Raw genomic sequence first — 22,272 nt, 5'->3', positions numbered from 1 at the left:
ATTCAATTAAGAAATTAAAGATAAGGATATGACCCCAATAAATAGTAATCAATACTAATTACTTTTTAATTAATTTTTTAAAAACCCTTCTTTAAGTGTTAAGGGTCAATAACCTATCTACTACACACTACAGCCAGTAAAAAAATTAAACAAATAAAAAAAAATCACAATTTTTTTTTTAATTATTAAAACCTCATATTCATAAGCAAAAGCCATTAAGCCAAAAAAACAAAAACCCTTTTCTCTATTAATCTCCTTCATTCTTAAGAAGAAAAAAAGTGTTTTAAGAACTAAACCCTTTTTTTCTTTTTCATTCTTTCTAAAACGCCGTTAACGGAGGCACCGTCACAAAATAGTGGAACACGTTCTCGTGCGTGTCACGTGACTTTTCAAAACCCTAATTTCATTCACTTTATGGCTTTGGAACAACCAAACCCTAATTCCGATGATGGAACTGTTAACGGTAACGGAACACCACCGTCCTCCGCCGTGAACGGTGGCGAGGATGGAAAACCAACGGCGAGGCTGCCACGTTGGACTAGGCAGGAGATTTTGGTTTTGATACAGGGAAAGAGTGATGCTGAAAGCCGGTTCAAACCGGGTCGGAATGGGTCTGGGTTTGGTTCGAGTGAACCGAAATGGGCGTTGGTTTCTTCGTATTGTAAGAAACACGGTGTGAACCGGGGTCCGATTCAGTGTAGGAAGCGGTGGAGCAACCTCGCCGGGGATTATAAGAAGATAAAGGAGTGGGAGAGTCAGGTGAGAGATGAAACGGAGTCGTTTTGGTTGATGAGGAATGATTTGAGGAGAGAGAGGAAATTGCCTGGGTATTTTGATAAGGAGGTTTATGAGATACTTGATTCGCCGTCGATGGCGGTGGCAGCGGCTGCAGCTGTGGCAGCATCGGTTGTTGTTCCGGTGAATGTGTCGGTGTCGGTTTCGGAGACGGTTGGAGGGGATGAGGAGGTTCATATTTATGATAGTAATAGGAAAGTGAGTGGTGAGGATGGGTTGTTTTCTGATTTTGAGAAGGATGAGGTTTTGGTGGCTAATAAGAATGTTCATGTTCCTTCACCTGTTCCTATATCAGGTTGGTTATTTTGTTTCATGGATTTATTGTTACCTTTTTGATTGTATAAGCTTATACAAAAATGTTATTTTGATTTGATGTAGTACTTATATTTTAGATTGAAATTGTTTTCGGGGTTCTATCGTGTGTGTGTCAGCGTCTAACGTCTCGAGTATGATATCAACACCACATGTCATGTGATTACATTCAATCGGTTTCATTATTTAAATAATTACAGCTATTGGGGGCACGTGTGGGTGATGTGTCAGAAACCGACGTCAAACATCAAACATGTGTGATTGCATTCAATCAGTTTCATTTTTTTGAATAATCACAGGTTTCGAGGTACATGTGAGTGATGTGTCAATGTCTAACATGTTAGTCTAACATTAAAACAACACAGCGTGTGATTACATTAAATCAGTTTCATTATATAATAGTGTTAATTACAGGTATTAGGGTTAGTGTCGAATCTGGTGTTAGGTTTGTATTTTGATAGACACAATTGATTTTGTGTTGTCCTTCCTATTAAATTGCAGTGTTTCAATGTCACTAGCATTGATGGTACCATACTGTACTGTTTTTTTATTTTTATTTCGAGCAATAGTGTTTTATGTTTTAAAGTTGGAGGGTTTGGGAGACAATGGTACTGTTGTGCAAGATTTTGTAGATTACGCCGTTGTTGTCCTTGATTATTAATTTATATTTTTTATTTTGATTTGCAGAGAAGCAGTTTCTACCACTCCTCCGAGGCTGCCAAGGAGAAGGAAATGCTCAAGGTAAATAGTGTTCTTAATGGATTTGATGATAGACTGGAATTCATGCTTAGTTTTAATACTAGAATGATATGGATAAACTGTTAACACTTGCTATAAACTCGTTCTTATGTGATATATTTGGGATAATGACGCGTCCATAGTTTTAACCAATGTTGTCAAATATCTGCCATGGCGGATTGCGGTGGGAGATTTTTTTACAACTGCCATGATCAGTTTGTGAAGGATGGCAGCACCATGGTGTTTTATGATGACTCATAATCGCAGATTCATGGCTTTCTGCCATGGTCTGCCATCCGCAGTCGATAACAATAGTTTTAACTATTTGAAAGAAATCTTTATATAGTTGTCCATAAATTTAATGATTGAAATCATGGATAAATCCAAAGGTTTTAAATCTTGGTCTTGTTGTGATTCTTAGTATTGCGGAGAATCGCAGTTGAATGTGATGTGGCCTCAACTGCAATCGCATTGCGGCTGTGTAGATATATATTTTTTTTATGTTAGGGCTCAAATCGTACAAGCGTACCTTTTTTTGACACACTAGTGCACCAATTAATAGCTTTGTGCAATGTTACCGTGGTAAATCATATATTTATCACCAGTATTATTATGATTTGAGAGTTGTGACCTTATATTTGTTTGTTTGGACATGGCTTAGGTCCCTATTCATCTGACCAAGATGATGTGATAGGCCCCAAACTTAGTACCTATTATAGTCAAAGTGCTTCATCACAAGATGACAGCACCAAAATATGAAAGCTATCTTCTATGTCCTTTCTTTGTCTCCAAAAATGGTAAATTGTGCTACTTATGTACCTCTCAAATAAGCTAAAACCCTTTATGAGACAGCTTGCTTTCTTGTCCATCATTTGTTTTATGTCTGTTTCCTTTTATTGTTTACGATGCTACTGATTCTTACCGCAGATGAATTTTGGTTAATTGGTAGTGTGCAAGTCCAGTTGCTTATTCTACTCTACATTATTTTTCTGCTATTGCATTTTTGGGATTTCAATAATGCTAGGACACACATAGGATTGCAATGAACCCCCTGTTTACAACCTTTGTGCGAACAGGACTCTATAGGATACACATCCAAGGCGTGATTGTTCATTTAAGATTGGAGTGAATCATTAATTTAGTCCTGAAACTGTAAATGTTGGGTAGTTTGATCTCTGTTTTTTTTTTTTAATGACAAATGTTAGTATGTTAATTGTTAGTATTTTTCTCCTTCTCATGACTTGAATCATGAACCTTTAATTCCTCAACTCCTTTAATCCCTTAACTCAAACCAATTGAGCTCCTCAACTCTAAGTTAATTTGATCTCTGAATTAACAAAATTTCAAAATGGTCTCTAACAATAGTTTTCTTTGGATCCGTTAATTTCGTTTCTGAAATTGTCTCGGAAAGACAAATGTGTGGATCCTGAAATTGTCTCGGATTAACACGATCGTTTTGCAATTTTGTTAATTTCAGAGCCTAAATCCTTCAATCTTAGGGTTAAATTGGTGATTCACTCAAATTTATCTTGAAAGCTCATGTTTAAATCATGCATCTCTACAAAATGAATTTGATTGAACTTCCTTATGAATAAATGGTGTGTACCAGACTTGCTGTATATTTTCCCTAGAAGTGCTACTTATACATACAGTTAGCACATTGTGTTGCACTTTATGTCTCCTTGTGACTTTTCTTTAGGGGTCCACAATCTAAGCCTGCTCAAATAATATGAGCAACTATCTTTAGAATAATATTATCACTTTTCATGAATGGTAAACAGTTTTCTTATCTACAAGCTTTAATTATGCCATTACATAGTACTTACAACTTTTGACCTTCAGCTTAGGATGTGACTATGTCGAGTACATATAATAGGCATAAAGGTAGGATTTAAGGTTCTGGTTTGACAATCACAATCTACTAATGACATCATTCTAATTTGAATTTGTTTATACATTCCTTTACTTTTATAGGTACCAACAATGAGAAACAACCAGCCTCGAATCCAGAAACGGGCTCTACATCTCAAGGGGAACGTAAGAGGAAGCGGTTCGCAACCAATGGAGACGGCAATGAAGAGGAGGAAAGTTTGCATAGTCAATTAATTGATGTATTGGAGAAAAATGGGAAGATGCTAAGTGAACAATTAGAGGCTCAGAACATCAATTTTCAGTTGGATCGCCAGCAGCAGAATGAAACTGCAAGTAGCATAGTTGCTGTGCTTGATAAGCTTGCAAATGCTCTTGGAAGAATTGCTGATAAGCTGTAGTGCAAGAAGGATCAGAGTAGTAGTGTACATACCATTTGGAGTCTACAGTAGTGGGTCCCTGCATTATTTTTTGGTCAAATTTTCCCTTATTTATAGTATTATTAAACTGTTACTGCCATTATAGGACTAGGACTATATACAACCTTTGGGAGTTACTGCATTTATTCTCCTTTTTATTGAGGTTTTCATGAATCTTTCCCAGGGAAATAATAGTGGTTGTACAGAAGATATTATTAATTAGGTTTTTTTATATTAATTTCTCTCTACGAGTTTAGGGAATTTTCGTTATTGAGTTAGCGATAATATGTAGGGGTGTTCGAGGTCCAGTTAGACCCGTTCAACCCAATGATATAAGCCAAACAAACTCATATTTTACTTGAACTCGTTCAAATCTGAGTCCATATGGAATCAACCTGTTTAAATCCTGAGGGTGGCTGGTTAAATTTGCAAAGTAAGAAGTCATATACGTAAGACTAATTTATATGGTAAAAGGTTGCAGAGACATTTGATATATTAAAACGCAAATCCAAACTTCAAATATTTTAACTTCTCGACATTTTGTGTGAGTTTCACTGTTAAACTCGTCAAAACAAAAGATTTAGAAAGAAAATAAAATAAAATAATAGATTATGAATTGAAACCTTAAATACACAGAAGACTTTATAGATCAAAATGATAGTTTAGGCTAGACCATTTTTCCTAATAACAGTCAACAATAACTTAGCAAAACACTCTGGCTCTTTTTTTTGTTATAATTGTGACAGCTGAACTTTCATGATTGGATTCAATAGCTAGCTAGCTGTATGTTTGAACTTGCTCAATCAATTTTCTTCACAAAACATTCTTTAACATATTTTGTTTTAAAAAAAATATTTTATTAACCAAAAAAAAACTACTCCCTCCGTCCCGGTTTAATTGACCTACTTTGGTTTTTCACACAGATTAAGAAAAGTGTATAAATAAAGGGGAAAGTGAAATATATTGTATTGGGAATGATAAAAGTAGTACTCCCTCCGGTCACTATTATAAGCAAATTTTAACTTTTTAGGTTCATTCAATAAATGATGTATGTGGTCTACATTGTAAACCACATACATCATTTATTGAATGAATCTAAAAAGTAGAAATTTGCTTATAATAGTGACCGGAGGGAGTATTATTTAGTGTTATATTGTATTGGGAATGATGAAAGTTGTATTGAAAATTGAAATGAGTCAGTTATTTTGGGACACTTTTTTTTAGAAAATAGGTCAGTTATTCCGGGACGGAGGGAGTATTTTTTATTTTTATTTTTCACAGAACTAAATATGACTTTATTAGAGACATATCTCTTCCATCTAACATTTGAATCTTGCTTTGTTAAGCTGTAGAAATACAATGTCTTCTAATTCAACTATACTCAACTTTGTAGGTTTTTATAACAAACTACTTCTTTCCTCAAAAAAATAGCAAACTGCTTGATAGTATGTTGAACCAATGTTTTATGATTTAACAAACATGTCCAAAAGAGATGCATGTACCCAAGAAAATTATTTCCAAAAGAGTAACATGAAGATGTAACAATCAAGAACGATGTAAAACACAATTGTGGTAAAAAGGATTTTATTATTACTTGTTGAGAATGAAATGATGAGCATGCGAGGCAGTATTGGGGGGAGAGAGTGGGACCCCAACATGGTCGGGAAAATGGAGGGAAACTCAGTTTTTGGCCCACCACGGTACACTGTACTACGGCCCAACCATGACATTTTTTCACTACATACACTCTCCTTTCTGGCGCGTGTTGCAACACATACCAACTCAACTAGCAAAATAAATATAAAAAATTGTTCCTTCTAAAATATATATACATAAAATTGTTTTTTTTTTTAAAAAAGCCAAAATGGAATATATTAAACAACTCTAGACGCTAAAGCACAAGGTGTGCCAAAACGCCTAGGCACAAAAGAGTTCAACAATCCTGTACATGCCACGAAGGCGCAAAAACACAAAGAAAACAAAAACAACAAGCTATAAAATTGAGTTTAAGCAGGTTAAAGGACTACGCCGCCACTCTTGATAGTCAAAATCAAAATTAACGTATTTCGATTTCAACCACCAAAATGCCTGAAGCTTCACCCTTTCACCAAGCGCTTGCAAGTTGTCCTCCTTTCCTTTGAAGATTCTATTATTCCGTTCTTTCCAAATTGTCCAAGCTACTGACAACCAAATAATCTGCATGGACTCGGTAGACTTCTTTGAGAAGCCCCTCAAACCACTAAAATGATGCAAATGAGCAAAGAATTGACAATGGAAAGCTGTTGAAAAACCAAGCCAATTCGTAACCGTACTCCACACTCCACCAAAAAATCCGCACGTAAGAAATAAATGATCTCTGTCCTCATTAAGACCACAATTAGCAATACAACCCTGTTCAGAAGCAAGCAGGACCTTCCGTTGGAAGAGTTTATCTCTAGTAGGAATCTGATTTAAGAACAGACGCCAAGCAAAAATCGACACTTTTAGAGGCACCGCTTTCAGCCACAAGAATCCATAATTATTATTAGGCTGCTGATGACTATCAAGCTCTATGTCTGTTAAAAAATAATAAGCAGAACTAACAGTATAACAGTTAGAATCATGTAACATCCAAATCCATCTATCGACACGGTCAACCTGAAAAGAGAAATTGGTTAGGCGAACAATACACTCCCCCAACAGCTCCTCCTCCCAAGCAAAAAGTCTCCGACGCCATTTCCACGCCTCCCCGTTAACCCCCCAACCTCTCGCAAACATGTCAGCCACCAAATCTAATTTGTTCTCAGCTAACTCATATAGGCGCGGATAAAGACTACACAACGGTTAATAGTGAAAGTAGTATTTATTAAAGTATAGTCAAAGTAGTATTTATTTTTTCGGTTAATAGTGTTTTTCACCCCTGTAATATAGGTCATTTTTGGTTTTCGCCCCTATAAAATTTTCGGTTTGATTTGCATCCTTGTAAAACTTTTTTTCCTTCGGAAAACACCCCTCCCCCATATGACTGTGCATATTTGCTGACGTGGTACACTGTGTGGCATGCTGACTGTGCATACATGCTTATGTGGCGTGCTGACTGTATAATTAATTTTAATTTTAATTTTTTTAATGGTACACGTGGCATTTGTGCCTTTTTTTATAAAAAAATTATAATATAAATTCATTTATATTAATTTAGAAATAAAAATACTTTAAAAAATTTGAAAATAAATTTTTAGAAAATAAAAAAATTCAGGAATTTTTTTAATTACGAAAAATATTTTCCAAATTTTATATTTTTTTAAAAAAATGAACTTTTTAATTTCGAAAATTTTGTAACAAAAATGATTTTTTTTATAAAATTTTAATTTCAAAAAAGATTATATAAAAATCTGGAATAAAATTTTCGAAAATAAAAATCTGAATTTTTTCTAAATTTTTAAAAAAAATTTGTATCCTGATTTTTAGAAATAAAATATTTTCCAGAATATTTTTTGTAGAAAAAATTTTGAAAATATTTTTTTTCCAAAAAAGAATCAGACTTTTTTTTTTGAAAATTAAACTCCAGAATCTTTAAAAAAAATTAATTTTGAAAAAAACCAAATATTTTTTCTGATTTTTTTAATATTTGAATTTCGAAAAAGTCTTATCTTTTTTTCTGATTTTTTAATATTTGATTTTTTTTATTTTAAAATTTTTTGGAAAAAAATCTGAATATTTTTTTTGATTTTTTGATTTTTTTAAAATTAATTTTCAGATATTTAAAAAAAAAATCTGATATGGGCAATTAAAAATAAATAAAGATTAAAAAAAAGCCAAGTTAGCGCCACATATGCGCATTTGATGAATTGGATGGAGGAGAGGTGTTTTCCAGAAGAAAAAAAAAGTTTTAAAAGGATGCAAATCAAACAGAAAATTTTATAGGGACGAAAACTGGATATAGCCTATATTACAGGGGTGAAAAACACTATTAACCCTTTTTTTTTTTTAACTAAGTCAAAGTAGTATTTATGAAAAGATATGCTCTCTTGTGGAAGCACACAAACCTTAAGCTTTAACAAGATGTATATGAAACAACAACTCAAGTTGTTGACATAGTTTTGCATCTCATAGAGAATTGGAGCTTAGCCAACGTTCCTTCGGTCAGTGGCAGAGCCAGAAAAAAAAAGTTTGGGTAGGCCACTAAAATAAATTATAACATGAGACCCTAGCATTTCTCTTATAACATATAAACACAAATTAAAGTCGTAATAAACATTAAGTACGAAGTTGAAATGATGGAGTTTGACTAAAAAGCTAAGGTGGATACTTAAATAATTACATATTTTACAACTACTATAAATTATGAAACTTTTTGTACAATACAACTGTTAACTGAGAGAATTTTCAGTTGACAGGACAATATGCGGGAGATTTGAAACCCATGCAAATTTTAAGGTCTATAAACCTCCGCTAACATGTCAAGTATATGCATCACATAAATCACGTATGTCACTTTTGAAACCGTCAAAAATTAAAACTGCTGAAAAATTGTTTTAAGTCTCGCAAAATAGACATATAATTGAATTATTTAAATTTTTCGGGTGAGCCATTACACCACTTTGTGGGAATTTGGATCAACCAAAACCTAAAACCGACACAATATTGTATAAAATCTCGCAAAGTAGACTTATAGTCGTTAATTTTTTATTTTTTTCGGGTGGGTCGTGGGCCACCCTAGCCCATGAAGGGCTTCGTCTCTGCCTCCGGTGGTAGTAGATATTAACCGTAATGTAACTCACAACTCAACTTCCAACTCCATACTTCCTCCGGTGGATATTGCTAGCTTGTCTTTTGCTAATATTCATGAGCAACAAACGCATCTAGGTATGTCCCATGTTTCGTGGCATTGACCACATAGTGACAAGGGAAAATGTAACGTGGATACTTTTGTTTAGGTACAACTGAGTATGACTGGAATAGGGATATGTATCTGTGATGAGGATAGTGTGTTTGTTCTTGCTAAAACTATTTCGATTCTGATTATGCATGTTGTTAATGTCGGAGAAACTACGTGTCTCTATTATGCATTGGAGTGGCTAAGTGACATGAGGTTTGACAGTGTCGATTTCGTCCATCATCGTCCAGATGTTTTCAACCATCACCGTCCAAATGTCATTGAATTTGGACAAATTATCATTGCTTGTAGAAGACTTTTAAATTCTTACTTCACAAACTCAAAGGTCGAGTTTAATCGACAACAAACCAATAAGGTAACTCACACCCTCATCGGGTTGCCGATCAACTAATCCCACCATTTATTCTAATGTACCTCGTTGTATTGAACATCTTGTTGTTAATGAACTGCTATAAACATCTTTTATTCAAGAAAAAAGTTCCATATTTATTTTTATTTTTAACAAAAGAACTTGTCATTCTCCATCAATTGAATATAATGTATCAATTTTATCTTTTAGAGGGGTACTATATCAATTTTATTGTTCAAGAGTATGTGTCAATTTATCTTCAATGTCTATTTGATGGTAGAAAAATAAGGTAAGATAGGATAACTATGTCAAATGCACCGTCTCTATCAATGAAGCTAAGCTTACAAAGACAAGTAGTTTTGTCATTTGTATATATATATAATAATATATATCATGTCTTTATTTAACTCATATAACATATACGACTAAACTTTTTTGACTAAATATATAGTAGAAATATTTATTTACTAACTATCTTTTAAAAAAATTGAATTGTTTATTTAGTAGTATCAATGATTTTTTTATATTATATATAGTTATTCAATTACTTTTTTTTAATAATTTGTTAATTTATAAATTTGAAAATATTAAAAATTAATTTAAAAAAATACAAGTCTCTATTTCACAAGGATAATCTTGTCACTTAAATATGATATGTCTATAAACCAGGAAAATTCTATGGTGAAGTCATGAAAATGACTTTTCTGGTGAAGTTAAATGGTACATCATTGAGCATTTGTGTATTTAATCCATGTCACATCATATTAAATGATGCATTGTACATTTGCCTATAAGGTGTGTCATCATATATTTACTTATTACAATTGTGTCCTTGATTAAATCAAAATTAAACATAGATTCACATTTGTGCACCAATATTGAAATTCCCCTTAATATTTTGTATGATGACTGATTTGTAATAAAGTAAAGTTTAATTTTAGAGTAATCCACCAGTAGGACACTAGGTGACATGACATCGACAGTTATACTATTGGTTAAACAAAATAACTTTTTTACCAAAAAGTCAGTTTTTAATCGCACCGTAGAAGTCCCTTATAACAACACATAAAAGTGATACATCAATTAGGCTGAATTTTTTGTTCTATGATAACTACTCCCTCCATCCCATAATACTTGACACAGTTGACCTTATTACGCGCCAAGCATACTTTTGAGCTTAAATATCTTGAATGATATATTAGAAAAAATTATGAAAATTTGATATTTTGAAAATACTCATCGAGACAAATCTAACGACATCTTATATGATATTATTTATCTTTGTATATTAGTAGAAAAATATGGTCAAAGTAAGTTAGGTCAAAATTACACATTTTCAAATGGGTCATCTATTGCGGGATTGAGGGAGTATCTTATAATTAGAGCTTTACATCTTTTTATATCTTTATTCATTGAGAACTATCAAAAGGATCCATAATAAATGAAATTGGATTAACCAAATTAATCAACGAATGAAAGTCCTCGTAAGCTTAACTTAATTGACAAGACAACACATAATGTATGTAAGGTTTCGGGTTCAAACTCAACCACCACAAAAAAAAATCAACAAAAAAAATCATCGAATGGAAAAAAATGTAAAACAATGTGCGATGGTAATTATTACTATGAGATTTTAATAATAAGATAAGATTGATTAATTAATCTATAAACGTTACTGTCAAAAATTAATGTAATCTGTCAAGGAAATGATACAATTCTATAAACAAAGGAAAAGGTAATTAAAAAAAGAAAAAGAAGGGGGGCAAGAAAGAGAAAAGTGGAAGAAAAAGGAATTCATAGGTGCCAACTTTAATCCCAATTGAGTGTCTTTTACACACATGGGATCCATTCGAGAATTTAGGTCTACATTAATTAATTTAATTCAATTCAACCATATAGTTATAGTTAAATTAAATAAACAATTCCTAATAAATAAATATTAAACTTTTTTTTTTTTTTACTTTACCATCTTCACTACACTCAACAAAGCACACAAAACACAAAAAATAGAAGACATCAAAATCAAATCATAAGCAAGTAGCAAACAGTCTCAAACAAAATCCAACGTTGTTTCTCTGTCTCTTTCTCTTTTTCTCTTTCCTCGCTAGGGTTTCTGTTTTTTAGGTTTTTGAACCAAATTCAAAACCAGTGAAAGTGAAAAAAGTGAAATTGATGCAAATGTTTCTTAGATCGAGTGTTGTTGTTGATTCTATAATGCTGTTGTTAAATTGACATAAACCTAGGAATTATCGTTTTTTGAGGAAAAATCAAAAATGCAATTCGCTAAGCTTGATGATTCTCCTATGTTCCGTAAACAGGTTTGGTTACTCACTCACTCTCTTCTTCTTTCATTTTCATTTTATTTGATTTTTTTTAAATTTTGATTTTTTGAATTTTAATATAATTAATTTTGGTTTTGTGTGTGTATGTGTGCAATGAATGTTAGGTGAATTTCATAGGGTAGGGTATGTGATTCATGTGTTGGTGATAGTTGGTTTAGTTTATATTTAAGTTTAACCTTGATTTAAGGGTTTTTTTTTTACAATTTATCCCGACACTTCTGATCGAAGGTGTGTCTGGTGTTCGACACATGTTAGTGTCTGACACCGACACATGTGATTACGTTGAATTATGTCATAGTTTCAAACTATGATAGGTGTTGTCGACGTGTCGGTGTCTGTGTTGTGTGTTGTATCCGGTGTTCTTGTATATGTCAGTGTTTTGTGGGTTTTTTAGTGTTTATTTTGTTCTAAGGAAAATTTGAAATTGATGGCTTGATGATAAATGGAATTTGAAATTTTGATATTGTTATTGTTCTGCGAACTAATGACACTAAAGTACTTTGCATAGCGGAATTTGAACAAACTGTTAGTCTTTGTGATCTGCAAATGACAACACTGGGATATGTCTGAAATTGAATGCTTAACTCTTACTAAAGTTTTATTTATGCCTATAGCTTTTACGGTTACTTTCTGATTCTGAGAAACCGTGCGAAAAGAAGGAAGTGGTTTTATTCATAGACTGAGATTTAGACAGGGCTTTGGTGAGCCCAAACCCTAGTTACCCCAACCTGGATTAAACCCTGAACAAGGAGAAATAAGTACTGTCAAATAGCGGCTATAGTGTATCAGAATTTGAACAACTGCTATTGTTCTCCGAGAGGTTATTTAGTTCAAAGTGTTGTCAGGTAGCGGCGCTGTAGCAATGTAGTGTAGCATAATTCGAACAAACTGCTATTTTCTGCAATTGTTCGACAACACAGGGAGGAATAATATGTTACTCCCAAAATATCCACCCTTCCAATTCTGAACCAAATATATGTAAATTCATATTTCACAGGAATTTAATTCCTATAACTGAACTTATCCTTATATAAAACATGCTGTTATAGCCTGTTTATCTTACACTTTATTTGCCCTAAACTGCAAAAATACTGCTTCCTGATGCATCTTCGTTGAAATGATAAAATCTTGGGTTGAGTGAGATGTAAGAAGTGTCTTTAGAAGCAATGTTATCCCACTTTTGGTAAATAAAATCTAACACAGATAGGCACCAAGTCAGTTCGGTTATTTTGAGAGCTTAACAATGAATTTCCTGTTTCTTTGTTAAATCATGCTGGCATTACTGATTCACTAAAGTAATTTTTTGAAGATTATGAACTTTACTGCATTCCTTGCTGGTAGAACGATATGATAACTGGAACCTGTAGGCTAATAAAATTATTTGTGAATGGTGGTTAGAGCTAATTATTGGCGATTTTACATAGTGTATGATAATATTTCGCTCTGTTACTCCACCTTCAACATAGATGCTGATCTTTTTAACTCTATCCCCTAATTGTTTGAGATTTTATGTAATCAAGTCATGTCAGAATATTGTATTTGTAGGTTCTTTCTATCTTAATTGACTTGATGTGTGCTAAGATTGTCTGTCTTTTAATTCTTTGGTGAAACAGATACAGGGCATGGAGGAAAGTGCCGAATCTTTGAGAGAGAGAAGTTTGAAATTTTACAAGGGATGCAGAAAATACACGTATGTAGTTATTTGAATAGCCTCATTATCAAAATTTATTGATAAATAGCCATGAACTTTTGTGGAAGCATCTATGTCATGCAAATTGCAGTTTATACATATTTTCAAATTTTTAATTCCTTTACTCTCTATGCTATGCTATCTTTTCAACTGTTGGTTAATTGTTCGAGATCAGCTTAGCTTCTGATGCTGCAACTTATTTAAGGATTGAAAACTATTTTCGTGTATGAGCATTCCCTTTTAAGTTTTAACTAAAAATAAGCATACGCAGCACAGCACCTTAGTGTTTTAACTTTCTTAATTGTGCCAAACCTTTGAATTTTGAAACTACTTACAAGAAAGTAGCTAGCGCAACGCAAAGTGAAAAAACAAATGAGTTTCTGTTTCCACATTGATGTGATCATAAGTTCACCGTGAATCGTATCACACGCTAGAGCCACAAATTCCAAAATTCTTTCCTTTCAGATGCATCGTACAGTATATTATTTGTTTATCTTTCAGGACATTTATTTTCAACTTTACTGAGGAAACATGATACCAAATCTTGAGTAAAAATCAAGAGGTTTTTTTATGAGGAAAAAAGAAAGCATTAATACTGCTTAGTGGTTTTGTGTATTCTATTCTCCATGGAGGGTGTTTTTCGTAGTGTTTTTAATGCAAAAATCATTTCCCATCATCGAAAGGAAAATTTTAGTGGGTTAATGGATTTACTGTATGTTCTTTTAGTTTTATTGTAAGAAGTTTCTCACAACTTATCATAATATATTGAATATTGATTTCAAAGATGTTTGTTATTTTTTAAAGACCTAAATGCTGTCATTTTACTTTCCAGGGAAGGACTTGGAGAGGCATATGATGGAGACATTGCATTTGCAAGTGCCCTAGAAACTTTTGGTGGGGGCCATAATGACCCCATCAGTGTAGCTTTTGGAGGTATGCCTTTTCTTTTCTTCAACATCATGCTTAAGATGGTTAATGAAGGGTTTTAGTTCATTCACATGACTGAACTTCTTACGTTCCTGCGCATAGTCAATATTACTTTATCCTCAATGTCTTTCTTAATAGATCCATTTTTTTTATTAAAAACTGCTAATCATAAAGAATTATATATTCTATTGCTTGACTAATGTTATCTGTCAAGGAAGAGCATTTTTTTTTTCAATTCTTGTTAAGAGAATTTGCATGCAATTTAAGCAACTATACTTACTATCTGACTCCATGATTTGATTATCATGATGTTATCTTTTCCCCTATAATCTTGCCAACGGTGAAACAATTTCTGATTGAGTTTCTAACTTCACTGTAGGCCCTGTTATGACCAAATTCACTATAGCATTAAGAGAAATCGGGACATACAAGGAAGTCCTTCGATCACAGGTAAACCATTATGCTTCGAGTGCTTTTTAATATTTTCCTAGTTTCCAATGACTCCCAATAACGCATTTAAAATAGAGAGAAATTGAAAAGGAGAATATTTGATCCTCCAATCACTCTCTATTCTTCATTCATCCAAAAAAAAAGGAAAAGGTAGTCATCAATAATTGAAATCCAGTGCGAGCTCAACGTTAAGATCAAACTGTCAAAGCATAATACTTAGGGGCCGAACCACATTACAATATTTAGCAGTAAACTATTTGGAACTATCGTCCTGGCTATTTTGTTGACATAGTGATAGAAACCGGTACCAAACATAGAAATATAATATATATAACTTACTTTTATTGATAATAGAATATGATTACACAATAGGTTCCCAAGGAATTCGAGAGTCTCGGGTCTCTCCCTCCAAGAATTAGAGAGCTTGGTCTCTCCCAACCAATATCCATTTCCAAACGAAATGCCTCTGACGTTGTCCTTCAGATTCCCCATTTATCTAGTAACTTATTCTCTAGTAACTGCCTAGAAACATAACTGCTTCCTAATACATAACTGTTGCACATTACTATAATAATTGCTGGCTAATAAAATAATAACTGCCTAATAATGTTTACTAATATTAGACCTAACACATAGTTTGCTTTCTTCCTTTCAGGTTGAGCACATGTTAAATGACAGATTGCTCCAGTTTGTCAATATTGATTTGCAAGAAGTCAAGGTACTTGAAAAAGATCTTACTATTTTCCTATTACCCTGTCATTAAGATGCCTACAAACTAAAGCAAAGTTTAATAGAAATTTTTTAAAAAATTGAAGTTTGTATATTTCTAAAGTAGTAGGTCTTCCAAATCACTTTGCTCTGTATAGAATCTACTTGGCTCTTAATTGAATTGTTTCTTTGTTTAGATTTAGGGTTTTAGGATTCAAGTAGGAATTCTTTGGAACATATACTTCCCTTGTGGAAAAAGCAGCATCGTAGTATTTATTTTTAATAGATTCTATAAAAAATAATATCATGGGTGGATGTTACGTTGGTAGAAGCTTGTCAAATTTATGTTATATTATCCCAACAGCTATTGGGAGTTCAGTGGGGAGGGAAGTGCTTTGGCAAGGAGGGACAGTCGCGAGCACAATTGTAAAGTGACATTCACATTACTGCTTGCTCATTAGTACATATATGATCACAATTTAGAAAAAAAGTTCTTGTGATCATAACAAATAGGCAAAGTTACATATCTTTGCCACGCCCATATCAGAATATATTCTCTCTACTACGAATGTGTCACAAAAAGTGTGCAATTACGTGTCTTTAGTTACTACTCCCTCTGTCTCTTATTAAGCGTCGTCTAAAATTATGCACACTTCTCAACAAAAAAACTTTGACTGTACTAACTTCCATCATAAAATGAGCTTTGTTGACTAAAATAACCTTTACTAATAAACTATTAGCAGAATAGTTAGGAGGGTTGAGATACAATTAAGTAAATTAATTCTTCATCGGTATTCTAAAATGACAAATAATATAACAAATATTCTAAACATGACACTTAATATTAGTCAGAGGGAGTGAGACAGTCGAGGATGTATCTTATCTAGATGACAATTGTGTCATTTAGTTGGTAAGATGATGTATTTGAGAAGTATCAAGGAAAATATTCATCAAAACATTGAAGAAATTATTGGACACTTTCTGTGTTTGTATCGAGAAGTATCAGACATGTGTCGGTATCAGATACGTGTCAGACATCGATAATTTTCCATTTCTGAAGTTTTTGGGCTTCATACCAAAGTTTCTATAGACTATCAAAACTAGGTTACTTTTTTCCATGTTAAGATTTTGTAAGTGTTATTCTTGAAAACATTTAAGTTTCATAATTTATATATGGATTTGTTATAATGGATCCTTTCTTAGTGCAGGAAGCACGAAAACGCTTTGACAAAGCCAGCCTTATCTATGACCAGGTGCATTCCTATCTCCAAATGCTTTATAATCTTGTCGCGTAGTTTGTATATTCCTCCTGAGTTTAAAATTTGGATTTGCAATGTAATTTCTATGACAATCATTGATTTACGTAAAACAAAATCAATTTACTAATAATTAACTTATCAGTTTGAATTGACTGACTACTAAGATGAAGTAATGCCCAGATCTGCTCTAAAGAAACAGAGTGATAGAAGTGCCTTGAAGCATTTATTTTTTTAACAATTTACCCCTTGGTATTGGATTTTTTAACAATCTTGTTTTAGCCTACAATATTCAAAACTGCAAAACCGTTTTTTCTCTAATGATTGCCAAATTTGTTACTCTTGCAGACTCGTGAAAAGTTTCTTTCACTGAGAAAAGGTACAAAAAGTGATGTAGCTACTGCCCTAGAAGAGGTAGGCTTTTGTATATCTCCCTTGTTGAGTCAGCTGAAATTCGTTATATCATTCTTTAAACTTACATGTTTTGTGCATGATATAGGAGCTTCATAGTGCAAGAACTACATTTGAGCAAACTCGATTTAATCTGGTTAGTAAATTCATTTAATCAGAAGTATATAAGTAGTTAATTTTACAATTACTTTCCCAAATAAACTTGAAGAGTCTCTGTCCAGGTTACTGCTCTCTCAAATGTTGAAGCAAAGAAGAGATTTGAGTTTTTGGAAGCAGTCAGTGGGACCATGGATGCACATCTTCGTTACTTCAAACAGGTAGACATGTTGTTTTAAATATTCTTTCCCATAGTCTTTGTCACAACATTCTTATCTTTGATTCATTTCACTTGTAGGGGTATGAACTATTACATCAAATGGAGCCGTACATTAACCAGGTTTAAAATCAGCTTTGCTTTTAAACCCTTTAATTACGTGGAAGTTTATGTTATATTAAGGGTGGTTGATTTGTAAACAGTTGACCCATAGTGAAAATGCAAATGATTCACTGCCGGTTAATTATTTTGCAGGTCTTGACTTATGCTCAGCAGTCAAGAGAAAGGTCCAATTATGAGCAAGCAGCTCTCAATGAAAGAATGCAAGATTACAAGCGACAGATTGATCGAGAAAGTAGGTGGGCTTCTAATGGTTCTAATGGATCTCCTAATGGAGATGGTATACAAGCCATTGGTAGAAGTTCACATAAGATGATAGAAGCAGTAATGCAGAATGCTGCCAAGGGAAAGGTTGAAAAGAGAGCTGGAAATAGTTGATTTAAATTATTAGTTATTTTACTTTCTCCCATTGGTTTATTTTAATCTTTATTTTTCTTTATCATTTTAGGTTCAGACTATTCGACAAGGTTATCTCTCCAAGCGTTCGTCAAACTTAAGGGGGGACTGGAAAAGGAGATTTTTCGTTCTTGATAGTCGGGGAATGCTGTATTACTACCGTAAACAATGCAGCAAACCATCTGTAAGAAGTTTAATGTGAACAATAAGTTGGTTTATGAAAGATTTGAGCCGCCATGTTTCTTTGTAACAAATTTCATCTGATATTATTGTGGTTTTTTATCACGTGCAGGGCTCTAGCAGTCAACATTCTGGTCAGAGGAATAGTTCGGAGCTTGGTTCTGGACTTCTTAGTCGATGGCTGTCTTCTCATCATCATCATCATGGTGGAGTACATGATGAGAAATCCGTTGCTCATCACACTGTGAACCTGCTTACATCAACAATCAAAGTTGATGCTGACCAATCAGATTTGAGGTTTTGCTTCCGCATCATTTCACCAACAAAGAACTACACTTTGCAGGTTATTTTAATGACTTTTTGAATAGTGTTTTATCCGTATAAGGATTGTGATTAAAGCTTTATATTTTCATTCCTTAATTATGCTTGTCAGTGCAGGCAGAGAGTGCGCTGGACCAAATGGATTGGATTGAAAAAATCACAGGTGTTATTGCCTCATTGCTGAGCTCTCAGATTCCTGAAAGGGTAACTTTCGTATACTTTTGCTTACCATACAACAATGAATTAGTCAGTTTGATTAATGTTATCCATTTCTATCAGTTGTTGCCGGCAAGTCCAATGGGAAGTGGTCATCTCAGGTCTACCAGTGAGAGTAGTTCTTTTGAAAGTTCAGATTTTGACCACTGTGCTGTTGAAGAAAGTACAGCTGATAGATGTTTTGTGTCTTCACACCTGGAGCGTACGTCCAGAAATTTGAACCAGCAGCGATCCTGTAATAAAAGTGAAAAACCAATTGATGTGTTGCGAAGAGTTATTGGGAATGATAAATGTGCTGATTGTGGGGCCCCTGAACCAGATTGGGCATCACTAAATCTTGGCGTTCTTGTTTGCATTGAATGTTCCGGTGTTCATCGAAACCTTGGTGTGCACATATCAAAGGTAGACCATACAAATGCACACCCTTTATCATTGTATATGTTATATCTGCAAATCATTTGCTTACATGTGAATATCATTTGTGAGGATACTTGACAATGATAATAGTTTATTTTATTTTATTTTAAATTTCTTTATCTTCCATGTATGTATCTTGTCTTAACTGGGGTTTCAATTGCCCTGTTCTTTATTTCTCGTCTGCTAAATTCTTTTATAAAATAAAGGTAGAAATCCAACTTTTACAATGAACTAAAAATAAATGTTGATATATGTATTATGAAGTGCAAGACACTGCATAAGTGCCATTAACTTTAGTGGTTAAAACTGTAATGGAGATTACAGCTGATTCATATACTGTATCACATGAAAATGTTGCTGACATTGTATTTATTGTTTTAAAAATTATGCATGTTCAAATTGGTTGTTTATAGGGAACTCTTCTCGTGTGAAATGTAGGAATGTTAGCTTTTCATGACTGATCACATGTTTTCTTTCATATTGACAATTTTGTAACCGAAATATCTTATTTGATACTATGTTTATCACAACATGTGCCTGTTTTAATTCCTTTCCTCTCAATTGGTATATTTTTTTCTCCATTCTGTTGTAGGTTCGCTCTCTTACATTGGACGTTAAGGTGTGGGAACCTTCTGTGATAACTTTATTTCAGTCTCTTGGGAATACGTTTGCCAACTCTGTCTGGGAGGAACTTTTGCAATCAAGAAGTGCCTTTCAGGTTGATCTTGTCCCTACAGGGTAAATAATCCCCACTATTATCTTTGCATTACTTTCACCCATTATTGTTGTTATATTTTAACCAAGTATTCCTGATATACACATTTTCGCTAATTATGAAGCTCGAGCAAGTCCGATAAGCCACAAACAGTTTTCATCACCAAACCTGGTCAATATGATTCTCTAGCAGTGAAGGAAAAGTTCATCCAGGCAAAGGTATTCTTTTACATAAGCTCTTGCTAATGGACAAAGATGTTGTGTTTAAATCAAAACCTGTAAAAAGTTACTTTTATGATTCTGATTGGTTTTTTGGAAAATGATGGAGAATGGAGGAAGGTTTTGATTTTGTACTAATTTAAAGTACTATTGTCAGAAACAGATTGAGGAAACTGAAGAAAATGATATAGGATTCACACTAGAATTCCTAGGCATCACATGAAATAGATGAATCACATTTCTAATATTGCATTTTCTCACCCTTCTTGTTTTCAACTTGGTCTGGAATCGAAGTTATGATAGTTGCAACTGAATACGTCTTCCCTCTGCCAACATATTTTTTAAATGTCTAAAGTATATACATCATGTGATCTTGTTCTTTTGTTGTTGATGTTACACTGAAAATGGATATTTCCATGAGTCATATTTCTGTTTTTTTAAATCCCTTGGCAGTATGCAGAGAAGATTTTTGTTCGTAGACCGAAGGACAATCAGTACCGACTCTTGGTAGCACAACAGATCTGGGAGGCTGTTCGTGCTAATGACAAGAAAGCCGTATACCGCTACATTGTTAATTCGGATGTTGATGTCAACGTTGTTTATGAGCAAGCATGCAACAACTCTTTAACCCTTGCCAAAGTAATGCTATTACAAGAACAGGCTAACAATGATCACGGCCCTAATTTGGCAGGGAACGCATTGGACTGGTCTTCTAATTGCTCTATGAATTTGGTGGGTACTAAAGAAGGCCAGCCGATGGTCAATCTCGAAGGGTGCACACTACTTCACATTGCTTGTGAAACTGCAGACATTGGAATGGTGGAGCTCCTCCTGCAATATGGCGCAAATATTAATGCAACTGATTTGAGAGGTCGAACTCCTTTACATCGTTGTATTCTCAAAGGAAGATCTATAATTGCAAGATTGCTACTTTCAAGGTCAGTGTGGTAACTTTATGTAATGGTTTTTGGTTTATCCAGCTTCACCTCTGTGACATTGCCATTTGACTGAGTGACCATTTCAAGTATTAATGGGCTATTTGCTGATTCGTGTACTTAGTTTTTATGATTCATTATCTCTGTCCCTAAATATAAGTCCCATTTGAATTTTTCTTCTTAAATTTAAGTTCTATTTCAAATTGCTAAATATATTTATTATTTTTTCAAATATACCTCTAATTAATGCTACAAAGTGTCTTGGAAGATGAGGAGTCAGAATTGAACACATCTATATACATGAAAGGGTATTTTGGAACACTTACACACAAAATATAGCTTCACGAGTTTGACATCTATGCACAAAATATACCTCTAATTTTAGATACATTAAATACATACATACTTTTCTTAATATATGTGAAAATATAAGGAGTTCTATCCATGGTTCATGAATTGTGAAAACTGAATAGTTCTGAAATCTGTAACTATGCAGGGGAGGCGATCCTCGAGCTGTGGATGAGGATGGAAGAACCCCTATTGAGCTTGCTGCAGAATCAAATGCTGATGACAGAGTAGTCCATGCTCCATCAAATGATTCTAATGGATGACACTAATAAGAAAACTCTCTGGAACTCCAAGTATATTATATATAAGATATTGAAGATTGAATTATGTAAATTTGTATTTTTTATGAATCGAAAAGATGTTTTTTTTTTGTTTTGTTTAAGGAAACACCACTAGTTTGAAGAGTTAAAAAGGAGTGTGGTAGGTTGTAATGTCTGCCCCTTGGTAATCTTGTACAAGATAGTGCTAAGATTTGTAATGTAAAATGACTGCATTGGTCTGAGTCAAGAGCACTGGTGTACTTGAAGAGCCAAGCAACAATTTAGTAATGTTTTTTGTGTATTTTTCTTTTGTTTCTTTTAGTGATGAAGATGTGATACATTAGGCTAGGGTTTTGTGCATCCTATGTACATTGGTTTATTTTTGTGAAAGGTTTTGTGGTTGTTTTTCACCTTTGTATTACTGGATTATTACTCGGCAGGGCATTTCTGAGTATGTTTCATATCCTTTTTTCTCTCTCGTTTTTATATTGATTGATAAAAGATAGGCTAAAAAAAAAAAAAAAGTGAACCAAATCTTTGTTCTTTAAAAGTTGAGCGTAACTCATTCTTACAAAATCAAACATGTAAAGTGACATGTCTTTCGATCATAGATTTCCAACATGTTAAGTGATAATAGATATTTGTTTGCTTTTGATACTTTTGAAATTTGGTTTAAGTGTAATTCAATCTT

The 22,272-nt window shown here is 33.5% G+C and overlaps 3 protein-coding genes and 1 long non-coding RNA gene across 4 annotated transcripts; 3 read left to right on the top strand and 1 right to left on the bottom strand.

Moving 5' to 3' along the window:
• The first annotated feature begins 280 nt into the window (after positions 1–280).
• Positions 281–4,394, top strand: LOC146904800 (Homeodomain-like superfamily protein). The gene is made up of 3 exons (XM_085724046.1): positions 281–1,090; positions 1,795–1,848; positions 3,820–4,394. The coding sequence occupies exons 1-3, from the start codon at positions 415–417 to the stop codon at positions 4,113–4,115; spliced, it is 1,026 nt and encodes a 341-aa protein (XP_085580172.1). The 5' UTR covers positions 281–414; the 3' UTR covers positions 4,116–4,394.
• Positions 1,855–3,597, top strand: LOC146904801 (uncharacterized). The gene is made up of 2 exons (XR_015017899.1): positions 1,855–2,642; positions 2,773–3,597. It is a non-coding gene; the product is annotated as an uncharacterized LOC146904801 (long non-coding RNA).
• Positions 4,395–5,980: 1,586 nt separating the features above from the next.
• On the bottom strand, positions 5,981–6,849 carry LOC146904799 (uncharacterized). Its single transcript, XM_085728369.1, has 2 exons — positions 6,771–6,849; positions 5,981–6,688 (listed from the first exon to the last, which is right to left on the bottom strand). Exons 1-2 carry the CDS (start codon positions 6,847–6,849, stop codon positions 6,126–6,128), a joined length of 642 nt encoding a protein of 213 aa, XP_085584495.1. The 3' UTR covers positions 5,981–6,125.
• Positions 6,850–11,373: 4,524 nt separating this feature from the next.
• SFC (ARF GTPase-activating protein) lies at positions 11,374–21,991 on the top strand. Its single transcript, XM_085722670.1, has 19 exons — positions 11,374–11,676; positions 13,314–13,390; positions 14,223–14,323; positions 14,697–14,767; positions 15,423–15,485; positions 16,684–16,728; positions 17,080–17,145; positions 17,231–17,278; positions 17,364–17,459; positions 17,537–17,578; positions 17,711–17,926; positions 18,024–18,155; positions 18,264–18,494; positions 18,590–18,676; positions 18,752–19,090; positions 19,698–19,843; positions 19,945–20,038; positions 20,492–20,976; positions 21,470–21,991. Exons 1-19 carry the CDS (start codon positions 11,632–11,634, stop codon positions 21,582–21,584), a joined length of 2,499 nt encoding a protein of 832 aa, XP_085578796.1. The 5' UTR covers positions 11,374–11,631; the 3' UTR covers positions 21,585–21,991.
• Positions 21,992–22,272: the final 281 nt, after the last annotated feature.

This window comes from Medicago sativa, chromosome 7 (genome assembly GCF_051527215.1).
Source record: "Medicago sativa cultivar Bolivia chromosome 7, Bolivia_mono, whole genome shotgun sequence".
Lineage (NCBI taxonomy): Eukaryota > Viridiplantae > Streptophyta > Magnoliopsida > Fabales > Fabaceae > Medicago > Medicago sativa.
Note: the sequence above shows the minus strand (reverse complement) of the source record. Positions and strands in the feature narration are given on the sequence as shown.

Bases quoted from the DNA above. Each gene is read 5' to 3' on its own strand.
- LOC146904799 (XM_085728369.1), bottom strand. From the start codon at position 6,849: ATGGCGTCGGAGACTTTTTGCTTGGGAGGAGGAGCTGTTGGGGGAGTG. The intron at 6,689-6,770 runs GTTGACCGTGTC...ATTTTTTAACAG, and splicing joins TAACCAATTTCTCTTTTCAG to ACATAGAGCTTGATAGTCAT.
- SFC (XM_085722670.1), top strand. From the start codon at position 11,632: ATGCAATTCGCTAAGCTTGATGATTCTCCTATGTTCCGTAAACAG. The intron at 15,486-16,683 runs GTACTTGAAAAA...TTCTTAGTGCAG, and splicing joins TTGATTTGCAAGAAGTCAAG to GAAGCACGAAAACGCTTTGA. The intron at 19,091-19,697 runs GTAGACCATACA...ATTCTGTTGTAG, and splicing joins TTGGTGTGCACATATCAAAG to GTTCGCTCTCTTACATTGGA.
- LOC146904800 (XM_085724046.1), top strand. From the start codon at position 415: ATGGCTTTGGAACAACCAAACCCTAATTCCGATGATGGAACTGTTAAC. The intron at 1,091-1,794 runs GTTGGTTATTTT...TTTGATTTGCAG, and splicing joins TTCACCTGTTCCTATATCAG to AGAAGCAGTTTCTACCACTC. The intron at 1,849-3,819 runs GTAAATAGTGTT...TTACTTTTATAG, and splicing joins AGGAGAAGGAAATGCTCAAG to GTACCAACAATGAGAAACAA.